This window comes from Primulina tabacum, chromosome 14 (genome assembly GCF_025594145.1).
Source record: "Primulina tabacum isolate GXHZ01 chromosome 14, ASM2559414v2, whole genome shotgun sequence".
Lineage (NCBI taxonomy): Eukaryota > Viridiplantae > Streptophyta > Magnoliopsida > Lamiales > Gesneriaceae > Primulina > Primulina tabacum.
Window position 1 is genome coordinate 4225074 of NC_134563.1, and position 13141 is coordinate 4238214.

The 13141-nt window shown below is 34.4% G+C and overlaps 2 protein-coding genes across 3 annotated transcripts; both read left to right on the forward strand.

Annotated features, from left to right (window-relative positions):
• Nucleotides 1–608: 608 nt before the first annotated feature.
• Nucleotides 609–4612, forward strand: LOC142524741 (regulator of G-protein signaling 1-like). The gene is given in 13 exon segments (XM_075628826.1): nt 609–785; nt 1631–1751; nt 1889–1952; nt 2070–2154; nt 2368–2441; nt 2755–2876; nt 2878–2947; nt 3138–3226; nt 3354–3595; nt 3673–3739; nt 3741–3798; nt 3873–3994; nt 4094–4612. Coding segments are annotated over 13 exon segments (1395 nt in total). The 5' UTR covers nt 609–708; the 3' UTR covers nt 4298–4612.
• Nucleotides 4613–5867: 1255 nt separating this feature from the next.
• LOC142524379 (very-long-chain 3-oxoacyl-CoA reductase-like protein At1g24470) lies at nt 5868–8806 on the forward strand. Of its 2 annotated transcripts, none has more exons than XM_075628338.1 (3): nt 5868–6722; nt 7986–8073; nt 8490–8806. In XM_075628338.1, exons 1-3 carry the CDS (start codon nt 6073–6075, stop codon nt 8721–8723), a joined length of 972 nt encoding a protein of 323 aa, XP_075484453.1. In that variant the 5' UTR covers nt 5868–6072; the 3' UTR covers nt 8724–8806. The 2 variants fall into 2 exon arrangements, with proteins under 2 accessions (XP_075484453.1, XP_075484455.1); XM_075628340.1 differs by having other exon boundaries at nt 8004–8073.
• Nucleotides 8807–13141: the final 4335 nt, after the last annotated feature.

The window sequence follows — 13141 nt, forward strand, 5'->3', positions numbered from 1 at the left end:
TATGAAAAATTTATTTTTATTATTTCTAATAATAACATTATATTGTATATTAAATAAATACACAATAAATAAATAACAGTAAAATAAATATAATTATTTTTGTTACCTTTTTCTTCTGTTTGGAGCTTGGAAAAGTACGTAGGACTTTTAGAGCTTCGTGCTGATAACGTGTTGTGAAAAAGTAAAAATTTATGGTAAAAAGTAAAAATCTCAAACTCTCAAAATTTACCAAACTACACACTTTATAATATTTTTCTCTCTACTCAATTGTGATTTTCTTCACAAATGAGAGATCTATTTATAGGAAATCTTTACAAATAATCCAAAAATAAAATACATCATTACCTACATCATCACACACTAATTTTCAATATTTACAACTATTATTTTCAACATTCAAATATTCAACATTCAAATATTCAATACACACATTTTAAATATTATTTTTCAATAGATCCAACAAATAATAGTACAAAAATATTAATAATATAATATTATTATTTGTATTATATTATGACGCCAACTAGAAAAAAGAACAAACTAATCTTGCAATTAGCTAGAGGCCATCTGGTCAAAGAAGGATCACGTGGAGTTTGACTTGTTTGCTTCATTTTTTTTTCTTTTAACTTGTTTTCTGTGTGTGAGTTTGCAACATTTCTTGTCAAGGTAGTGAAGCGGTTCAGGCCAACCCACTGAAAACGGGGGAAGATGGCGAGCTGTGCTGCAAAAGGCGGCTGCCCCAGTGATTATGTGGCCATCGCCATCTCCTTTATCTCTATCCTCGTGTAGTTTTTCTATCTTTCAGAAAAAAAATGGAACTTTTTGGCTCTCATTTTTTTATGAACACTGTGTTGGTTTTATATTACCTCTTGGTGTGTGGGAGTTCTTTTCTTTAGTTGATTTGAATGATTGTTGCCGGGCTTCATATCTGTGATGCCATAGTTTAGCGTTCTTGCGTTGGAAATGGTAATTGTGTTTCGTTTATGCTCTTTGCGTAGTTCTGAGGATTTGCTGCTGAATTCATGGATGTGAAATGATCTTTATGTGCCAAAGACTATTTTCCTTGTCATATTCATTCTGAAGGATCTTGAAATACGTTCTCGTTTCTTTCTGCGTATAATCTTTAATTTAGCTAAGATATAGCTTTGGCAATTAGATTAGGATTTGGGCCAACTCCAATAAATATGGAGCCAAAAATTGAGGAATGAAAGTAATTATGTCTAGATTCTTACTTCATTGGTGTGGAACTCATTTTGAGCTAGTTGTTCAGGGACAGTGGTCTAACTTGGGACTCGATATAAGTTTTCATATTTTTACTTGTTCGTCTAGGGTATTACGTACTTTAACAAGATTTTAGCTAACTGAGGGCCTTCATCAGTGGATTGAAAAAATATATATATGATGTTCCAAAGCCTATTTTTGAATTTGTTGTTTGAACATGGTTTGGTAAACCACCAAATTCCTTTCATCCTAGCATTTTGCTGTAGGCTGGTTTTTCATACATCATCCTGTTTTTATGAAACATACAGACCTTACATTTATGATGTATCATTGCGTATAACCATTGGCAGTGCGAGGTATACAATGTTATTGTGTATGAAAATGTTGTTTCTCACTTTCTCTTGTATAGGCTTCTTGTGAAAGCTGCTGCTCCCTATCTAATTCACAAGATTCCACGACCCAAAGGCAGTGGCTTTTGGCTCGTAGTAGTTCAAGTTTTTGCCAGCTTCAATCTTTTATTGTCACTTGTGGTAAAAGATAGTGCTTTTGATTTTGTATACAACTTCAGCTGTTATCTTTGTTAATTTTTTTTTTTGTTTCATATTTAAATGTCCCAGTTCAATTCTTTTTTTCCTACTTTTATTCATATTGAATGTGGCCTCCACAGATGGGCCTCGGTTTCTTGAGATTTAGAAGGAGGCATTGGTGGATATCTTGCTATGTATGGGCCGGTAATTTTCACATAAAGTTGTGATTACACTAGCATATTCTGATTCAATCCAATATTTATATTCCACATTCGTATTTGCATTGTTTGATAAAAACACAAATGTTAATTTTTCTCGCAGTTTGGGCTGAAGGTCCTCTAGGATTTGGCTTGCTGATGAGCTGTCGAATTGTACAGGCTTTCAAACTATATAACATATTTGTTAGGTACATGAATATCCTTCTGAAAAGTAAGAAATTGATAAATGCTCTTTTATCTCCAAAGACTTTGGCAGACTCTTTCAACATATATGAATTGATTCATGCTATCTTATAAGAATTAGTATCCCTACTTTAAATATGCTTAATGTAATTCTCTCAATTGACCCAACATTATTTTGTGTACTGATCTGATTCCTCTTGAGACTTGTGATTTTCCAGGAGACGTTTGCCACCTATTCGATCATATATATTTCTTCCACTGCTTCTCTTGCCCTGGACTGTGGCTGCAGCATGTAAAGATCACTTCAGAAGAGTGTTTTTCTCTAGCTCCATTTTGTGTGTGGATAGCCACTCAACTTTTATTTATAGAAATTTAAGATATTATTTATCTTAGATTTTTATGGTCAATTTTTGAATAGCTTTTGATTGGTATACATGTCCAGAAATTAATTTCTTTGGCAATTTTACATTATTGTCAATTGGCTTAATCTGTTATTCTTCACTTATATCTCTAGTTATTCTTTTGATCATGCTTACATCTACTATTTTAACACTGATGCTTTGCTTCATTAATATTGACATAATCTTACATTTTTTGAGATGCAGTTATTCAAATAAAAAAGCCTCTAAATAACCATTGCCACATGGGGACTCGGTGGATCATCACAATCCTTAGCCTGCATGCAATTTATGTTGCAGTTTTGGTTGGTTTTACAGCAGCAGTTCGAACATATAGAGTTTAGATTCCATGAACTCAAGGACCTCTGGCGAGGAATCTTAGTCTCCGCTTGTTCCATCGGTAAAGTCTACCTTAATTCTATCTTGTTTAAACATTCTCGTACTTGAAAAATCAACCACTCTGTATATATATATATATCTATATATGTAGACAGGTTAGAACACTTTAAGAAAACCAATATATTGTTGCCGTTTAAATTAAAACCATAGCGAAGCCAGTTTCACTTATGTTTTTTGTTCTTTCTGTAAAGGGATATGGACTGGTTCTTATGTTCTGACTGAGGTCCATGAAGATGTTCCATGGCTTCAAATTTTCTCGAGATTTTTATTACTTTTTATGGTATGCTTAACCTTGCTTATTATGGCGTTTTCGTCTATATATTTCTGTCTTGGGCTCGTTTTGCGCATGATTTTATCCAGTGAAAGCTCATTTCTTATGATGGTTTTTTGAACAAATTTTTCCTCAGACCAGTGTTCTCGTGGTGGTGTTTTTCACCGTGTCAATGTCGCAACCTCTTGTCTCGATTATGAGCTTGAGGAGAAAAGAACGCCAGGAATGCAAGACAATGGGTGATGCCCTTGGTATCATACCTGAATCTGATGTTCTATTTCAGAGGGAAACGAGTCCATTGGCAGATCCAAGAGAACCTTTGAATAAGCTTCTTCTGAACAGAAGATTTCGCCAGTCTTTCATGGAATTCGCCGATAGGTGCTAAGAAGCCCTCTGTTAAAGTACATATTGTTTCTTCTATTGACATACGGCTGAGTTATGTTCTATCAATGTAGCTGTTTGGCTGGGGAAAGTGTCCATTTCTATGAAGAGGTGCAGCAGCTCGACAAAATCCCACATAACTGATCATGTGAGAAGAATCTACATGGCAAGGCATATCATTGACGAATATATATCCCCGGGTATCATATTTTTCATTCTTCCTCGTTACCGCGTTGCGTATTTGGGTCGCTTTTTCATAAATTTCTCTATGCAGGTTCACCAATGGAGGTTAACATTTCTCACCGCTCTCGCCAAGAAATTCTCAATACTCCTGACTTAGCAAACCCGAATCTCTTTGACAGTGCACTAAATGAGTTGATGCATCTAATGAAGATGGTCAGTTCTTGCATAATTTTTTCGATCTTATTGTATTTTCAAGCGGGTTATTTTCTTACCCTCTCGCCTTCATTTATATGCATTTTTATGTATACCAAGAATTTGGCGAATGATTACTGGTCATCAACATTCTTCCTGAAACTGAAAGAAGAGGACAGTATGAGAACCGTAGGCCATGATGTAGAACCGATATCCGGCTGGAATTTCTCGCACAGATTGAGTTCAATTCATTGTGATGACGACCCTTTTCAACAAGATCACAGCCCAAAAAAATCAGGATCCAGTCATGAATCAGGGAAATAAAAACTGTCACCAACTGTTGCTCCTTTCTTGCAAGAACAATTTCTTGATCGATCTTCGACCAGATTGAACAGATTCCAAGACTGCCAAATGTATACATTGTGTTCTAACGGATAGATTATTAACGAAGGAAAGCTCGTCGAGGCCATGTGAAATATATATGATTAATATACAGACAGGTACCAAGAACTTATTGGAGTATCTCAAAATAGGTCATCATACAAATGTGTTAAATAGAGTTTTGGAGCTGTAATTTTTTGTTTTTATAGGACACAATGACGTTGTAACGGTTTGAAGCTCATTTCTTACAAAAGCAAATCTTGTGTTAACAGTTACAATACCATCGCAATCAGTAGAGAAGTCAGGGTTTTCATTTCTACCCGGACTAGAATTTTATAAACCATGGTTGAGCTAATATTGACAAATGAAGTCCCAACATACTTGGAAAATAAGATAAAATTTTATGTATAAAAAATATAAAAAAAAACAAGTCACCCGGGCGGAGCAACACATGGCTCCGCCCGTGATTGCAACATTGCCCATCAAATTTACGCTGTGTGTCTACCTGGAAATATTAGATCAAGTGCTGATTAAATAATAGTTGATATGTGATATATGAAAATATAGTTCTTTGAATTTTTGCCAAAAATATATATATATGTGATTCATCGTATGCTTCTTGCGTCTCAAATATAAAGGTTGCATTTTTTTTCATCCATCTTAATTATATATTTCAATTTTTTCAAAATTAATATTATTTTTCTATTTTTTTAATAATCTTACCCTAAATACATTAGTTATTTACATAAATTTTTTATTATATATGAAAAACTACTAAATAATGAGAAAATATAAATTTTTTTAATAAAATATAATTTTCTAATAATTTTCGTAGTTTGTGAAAATTTACATAAGACTATACATGGGACGAATGTGGTATTTGCAATTACATTGACTTCTTGTTTGTGTATTTATTTATATTGGGCAAAAACTTGTGTGATACGGTCTCAGATGTCGTATTTTAAGAGACGGATATCTTATTTGAATCATTTATGAAAATATTATTTTTTATGCTAAGAATATTACTTTTTAGTTGTGATATTTTACAAAAAGTTCCAAAAACCATGGAATTACATCATCATAAATGAGCTGAATACCAGAAATTAAACATTTGTTTGGCCAAACTGATGGGTACTCCTCAAAATTATAATAAAAAATCAAATCATTAATACAAAACAAGAACAAATTTTATACATAGTTTCTCCATAAAACTTGTCCCTATCTAATATATATATCTCGAAAATATACATATATTATGACTTCAATGAATAACAAGAACTAAATTTAATGTTTGTAAAACAAATGTCGAGGTAGTTGTCCATATTGAATTATACTGCAGACCAGTTGACCCATTTTTGTGTTGCCCTTTGAAATTTTAGAAAAAAGGAAAATAACTTTACTTTTTCACTATGTTTGCTATTTTGGTTCATAAAGTTTTTAAATTTTGATTTGATATATAAACTTTGTTTTTTTTGATATTTTAACCTTATTTCATTGAAGTGCTGACGTGACATCGAAAATTAAATTATTAACTAGTTTTATATCATCAATTGAATCAAAATAATTAAAATTTAAAATAATATTTTAAAAATGACTTGATTTGGATAATTTTATGAATTTATAATTATAATATTGTTGATTATTTTGCAGCTTGGGCCTATTAATAATTTATTAGCATATATATAGCTATCGATCACCTAATCGAGGCGTGAACAAAAATGGTTCCAATTCCATACTGCATCGATCACCTAAAAACGCAGCCCGCCTGGATCATCTTCCTCTCGTCTCTAGCTGTCTTCTCCATCTTCAAGAAGTTCATGCTGGTCCTCCAATGGGTTTTCAGAACCTTTATCAGACCAGAGAAAGACCTAAAATCCTACGGCTCCTGGGCACTGGTCACCGGCTCCACCGATGGAATCGGCCTGGCCTTTGCTTTCAAACTCGCGGAGAAGGGTCTCAACTTGGTACTCGTCAGCAGGGATCCCAACAGGTTGAAACAAATTTCAGGCGAAATCCAGGCGAAATACCCCGAGATTGAGGTCAAGGTTCTTGAGATCGAATTCTCTTCAGATTTAGCTGTTTCCAGGGTTAATGGAGCGTTGAAGGAGATGATCCAGGGTTTGGATATCGGGGTCTTGATCAACAATGTGGGGATTACGTATCCAGGAGCGATGTATTTTCACGAAGTGGGTGAGAATATTTGGATGAATTTGGTTAAGGTTAATGTTTTAGGTACGACCCATGTTACGAAAGCTGTGATACGAGGAATGATCCGCCGGGGGAGAGGCGCCATTGTTAACATTGGTTCAGGTGCCGCCATTGTTGTACCTTCCCATCCTCTTTATGCAATCTATGCTGCCTCAAAAGCGTAAGATCTCCATTACCCATCTCGCCCATATTTACATGCATGTTCTGCTTTCTCAAGTTACTTCATGTTTTCTACATGATGACTTAGGAACCCGTATGCACTCTCTTTCGGTTACTGGTATTTCGGTTAGAAATATAACAATGTATAAATCACCTCCAGTTAGATAAACTATATTGACAAGTATATGTGTGACAAGTTCGTCCGAGAAAGTTTTGATAAAAAAAAATCAAAATGTTGACTATTTATCAAATGTTCAGCTACTCCACCGACTCGGACGCTTTGACATAGTTTCTTCGTGTTTTTTTATTAATAATAACAACGGCCAAATAACATATTAAAATTTACATTCATCTGAAAACTCAAAAAACCATATGAACCACTTTGCAAAATTAACCACCTTTTAATACCCAGTTTTATTAGAATTTATGCGTAAAACTCCCTGCAAAAGGGACAAATGTACCTTATTTTAAAACAACTCACGACTTTAAAAGAACTTTTGATTTTACATATGATGTTTGATGCTTTTTGATATGTCATCCCTATTTACCCTGAAAACAATTGTTGATAAAATTTACATTTTTAGACTAATAGAAATCATGAAATAATGTTATATGAAATTATATAACATTATATTCACACGAAGATGAATAAATCAATCCTTGTTAATCACACCACAATTAATTGGCTACTGTGAATATATATATATATATATATATATATATATAGTAAACCTCATTAAATATGAAATTCAGTTAGGTGAAAAACTGTTTATGCATGCAGTCCAGTCCTGGCTCCATCTGTGTTACAATCACCAAAAGTTAGTTTGCCTTCGATATTTTTAAAATGAACAGATCGTCTCTCATAAAACGGTCTCACAGTATTTTTTTCGTGAGAGAGAGAAACAATTATATTTAAATTAAAAGGTAATATTTTTTCATGAGTGAGCCAAATAAAATATTTTTTTCATAAAATTGACTCGTAAGATCGTCTCACGTGAGTTTTTTTTGTGTTTATATATCTAACTGTTATATAACATATGATATGAGCATTGCTAATATACATTTATCCCTTTGCATGCGTCGAATGCTTATAAAATTTTAATAATTATTAAAATATGATAATTTTGTTATTTTCTATCTAATTATTTTTGTCTGTATTTAATTCAAAAGATTTTTGATAAATCAATAAGATCTCTACGTTATATATAGAAGTTAAAAAATTAATTTTTTTTTATAATATCGTTTATTAAATTAAACATCGTAGTTTTGAACTGGCATGCAGGTACGTAGATCAGTTCTCCAGAAGCTTATACATGGAATACAAGCACCGTGGAATCGACGTTCAGTGCCAGGTATAATTAACTCATAAACTACTGTACGAGTAAAATATTCTAATATTTTTAATTCAAAGAATTAAAAAATAATTTTTCTTACTCTACCCAAAACTTCAAATAATTTTCTGGACAGATTGTGCTAAAAATTACAAGATAAAATATAAAAATATTTATGTTCTTCTTCGGCATAATTTCATGCACTGATGTATCAAATCTCAAAGAAACAATACGGTGACGAGATTTTCGACACCAATTTACAATACCTGGCTGTTTAGATGATTGAATTTTCACATTCTGGTTTTAGTGTATTCAATATAACACAACGGATTGCCAATGGCTTGTAGCTTATTTGACGGCAAAGTTTCAAATTTGGGACGAGTTCTCGCGTTTAGATACATACGCGATCGTAAATAAATGACAAAAATATTAAACAGGTACCTTTATATGTCTCAACCAAAATGGCAGCAAGTGTTGCATTTGTGGAGAAACCATCGGTATTTATACCAACTGCACAACATTATGTGGAAGCAGCAATTAGGCGGATAGGGCACGAATCGAGATGCACCCCTTATTGGGCGCATTCCATCCAGTGGTTCTTCGCCTCCATCTTGCCTGATTTTCTTCTCGACACTTGGCGTCTTTCGATTGGAAGACAACGACTTTTGTAGTTAATATAACTTGATCAATTTGTCTTGGTCCTTATTTTATTGTTTACAACAGGTTGCATCGCTTTAATTTCAATACGATATACTCATAGTTTTTATTGTTTATTATTCGAAATTTTTATGATTCTTATATTTTTGTTTTTAATGTAATTTCTACATTTTTTAAAAAAATTGTTTGATACTAAAATATTTTAACGTGTATGCACGGGTTACATGCCAAATTATGCTAATATATTATCAAGAATCAACCGTTTAGAGAACTGATTTTGGTTCTTTCAAGTAAATGGAAAAAAGTATACATTCTTTGATTTAATAAAAATCGTCATCAAACATATTATAGTAAATTAATTAATAATATTCTAACTATCATATCTCATATTCTCACTTTTCAAATATTAACTATCTATCTTTATCACTAGCTATAATTATACAAAATTTAAGATTTGTAGGATAGAAAAAAATGAGTATAACGCAGCACATACTTAAGGAATGATAATTAGAATTGTCACGGTCGTCAATTTTTAGTTATATTTGACGACAGCCAACTGTTTACCATGGCTAAGAAATTGTCAATCCAACCCGTTTATTAGGCGGGGTGGGCCAACTTGACAATCTGCTCCATTTTGACAATTTACTACATGCAAGGGAAGCCCATATTCTATATCGGCTCATACATTATCAAGATTTCTATTTTTCAACAAAATATTCGTTAATCCGTTGTCGTTAAACCCTGACGGACGCTGCGTTACGTGCAGTGCAGCTGCTTAATTTTCAAAATTTGATCGGTGAGGAACAGTGTTGTGAGGCGGAATCCGATGGTGTGAAGCCATCTTGTGGCAGTGAAAGCACTTTGCCCTTTGGGGATTTATTTATGGATTTACTCCAAGATCTGTACCTGGAAAACTTCTTGTCATTCCTGGTTTCTGTCTCCTACCACTAATATTCATGCCTTCACCATTACTAGGAGTCAGGTTTCCATTCAAAAAATCTGTTTCTTTTGATTTCAAAGCCCTTTGAACATGACTTAAAGATAATGTAAGAGATTCCGGAAGACACTCAATTCCTCTCGACGCCTTAGCCTACTTTTGTTGCAGCAGAATTGTGTACATTCTCCTTCCATAGATCCAAGAGTCACACGTACGTGCCATTGAATCTCTCAACTTCAATCTTCTTGGTCATGTTTCTTGATCGAATTTCAACATGTCTCTTGTACCAATAGTAGAAACTTGACCCCTTCTTTGATCGATTGGTAGATCATGCAAGATAACTCAATGCACCAAGGAATCAAGAAATTTTTAATCACTCATACAAAGCGGAAGAATAAAAAATAAACGAATGCTAACGATAATATAATTTACGTGGTTCGAACGTAAATGATCGGGAAGAAATATCAATATCACTTTATGGAATCGATTTCTTGTACAACACAATCGCACTCTCTATCCCTCTTGTTTACAAACTTGATCTCAAGATCAATATCAAAACTCTTGATGCCTTGTGTGTGATTTATGCCAGTTGCACTTTTGTGACTTCAGTTTATTGTGTATCTTGCTTGCTATCGTTTCTTGTATGCATTTTGCTTGCCACTCACCATGCACGGACTTTTTCTCATTTAACCGGCTATCACCCTTCCGTCCATGTCACTATTGTGTTTGACATCTGGTTGAGTCAAAACCATGGATTCAGATTTTGTTGGTTGACAATCTATGGTCGTTAATTTGCGGTTATCGTACTGCCCATTGAGGGTATAGTAACTTCTTAGAAAAGCAAAGACAGAGACTCGTTTTCAAGCGGAATCCGAAGATTAGTCTTTCTCGCCTTTCTGCTACCTCAAAAGAGGAAATTTCATGTTCAAAATGTTGATGAAGCAGTCCAATCCTGAATGATCCTTTCCTGCTAAGAGATAGGAGCTCATAATGAGATTAAAAACCGATACTTCCTTGGTCGTGTAGAACATGAATTAGCATTATGTCATTCCTACAAGTGATCCCGGTTTTTCAGTGCACTCATTCCATGAAGCCAGAAAGTTGTGGTGACTAAGATCAAGTGAAGATGCACTTATAATTTAAACAAAAACTTTAACATGATCTCATGATTTAATTCTGTGAGACGATATCTTATTTAAGCTATCCATAAAAAATTATTATTTTTTATTTCAAAATTATTATTTTTAGTATAAATATGAGAATGATTGATTAGTCTCAGAAATAAAAATTCGTGAAACTGATCTTGTGTTTTTGGTGATGATTTATTTAAGAGTAGGTCTTTTGTGAGACGGTCTCACGAATCTTTATCTGTGAGACGGGTCAACCCTACCGATATTCACAATAAAAAGTAATACTCTTAGCATAAAAAGTAATAATTTTTCATGAACGACCCAAATAAGAGATCTGCCTCACAAAATATGACTCGTGAGACCATCTCACACAAGTTTTTGACTTTATTTAATTAAATTTTTGTATAATTTGGAGGGGAAATGTTTCGATGCGTTTCACAGTATTGTTGAAAGGTAATAAAATTTATTTAAATTTAAAACTCTCCCTGCATCACTCTTATTGATAATAAATAATTAAAATTGTCCAAAATTTTTGTGTAAAGTGGTGACTTATGGTCAAACATTTAAATAATATAATATCTAGTGGAACATTTTTTTTTTTTTTGGACAGCAAAAACTTGTAATTTTATTGAGAAAGATCAAGAGTTACAAGATTTACTAGCCACAGAGGAAACTCGCCATTCTTCCAGACAAAGTATGAGTGGGAGCAAGAAGAAAAATGAGCAATACTGTGGGCCACATTATTAGCCAATCTATTCTCATAAGTAAGACTTGACACTACCGGCTTCTTGACCAGATCTTTGATTAGCGAAGCCCGTAATCCTACATAGCTAATGTCATCCTTAAAGGTCGTGACTGCTTGCACTGCCAATAAGGAATTTGTTGTAACTTGGACATCATGGATATGTTTGTCATATAATAACTTGATACCTGCATGAACTGCCTCTAGTTCTACCATAAGCACTGATATTGGTTTCGAAATTTGTTTCCCAAAGGCCAGGAGTAGTCTACCTTGGTTGTCTCGTAGTGCTCCACCTATACTGTATCGATTCAGGTGTTCATTGAAGCATGCATCAACATTCATCTTTAAATCATTTGCTTCTGGTGGCTTCCATTTGCTGGTCAGAGCTCGCCCTTGAGGAGGACTTTGAGCAGTCGATTTAGCAGCTTGGAATTCGGTTAGAAAGGTATTGCTCCAAGTAATTACCCTTTCATTGAGTAGCCCGTCATTGCCATGTAGGATCTTTAGCCTTTCTTTCCATACTGCCCAGGATAGTATAACAAACTTTTCAAAATTCTTATGGGATAATTGTTCGCTCATCCAACAACACAAGTCCATCGTGCAGGCTCTTTTGACAGATTTTAGCATTGAGTAATATTCTGTGTCCTTCCATAGCTTCTTGACAGCCTCACAAAAAAATAATGAGTGGCATGTAGAATCATGTTGGGAATAGCATAAGTAACACTGCCCACTAACTGGCACATGATGGTGGAGTAGATTTAGGTTTGTGGGAATGATATCATGGGCTACCCGCTACCAAAAAATGCGTACCTTCGGGGGTATGGAGAGGCACCAGATAAAGGACCACCATTTTTGCATTGAATGCTCTGATTGGTTCCCCGGGGGTGAAAAAAGACCTCTCTGTAGACGATAACCATCCCTCGCGGAGTAGTGACATTTCGTATCAAAACGCCAAAATCTGGTATCACCAGTATGTTGAGCAAGAAGAGGAGTCTGTATTATTTTCTCGGCAATGAATGGATTGAAGTTGTGCGATATCGCCGAAGTGTCCCAAACTCCATTTATAATCAAGGACTCTACTTTCGCATCATTCTGCCATGTTTCATTGGGAATGCATAATTTTGATGTCAAACCTGGAACCCAATTATCCTCAAAGATTCTTATTGAGTGTCCATTTCCAACTCGCCAAATCAATCCCTTATCAAGAATTTCTCTGCTCCAGACAAGATATCTCCAAATAAATGACGGATTGGTACCTGTCCCTGCGGTCATAATATCTCCATGTCGAAAGTACCGTCCCTTAAGGACTTTGGTTGCTAGGGATTCAGGATTTCGCAATAGTCTCCATAATTGATTGGCCAACAGTGCTCGGTTAAATTCATCCATTCTTCGAAAGCCGAGTCCTCTCCTCATTTTCGGTTTGCATAAAAAATCCCAAGTTTTCCAGTGCAATTTCCTCTTTCCATTCTCCACTCCCCACCAGAAATTTGCACATTCTTTCTCGATCTCATCACAGATTGACTTAGGAATTCTGAAGCAGGACATAGCATAAGTAGGGATAGATTAGAGTACAGATTTGATAAGTACTTCCTTTCCCCCGACCGAGAAACATTTATGTCCCCA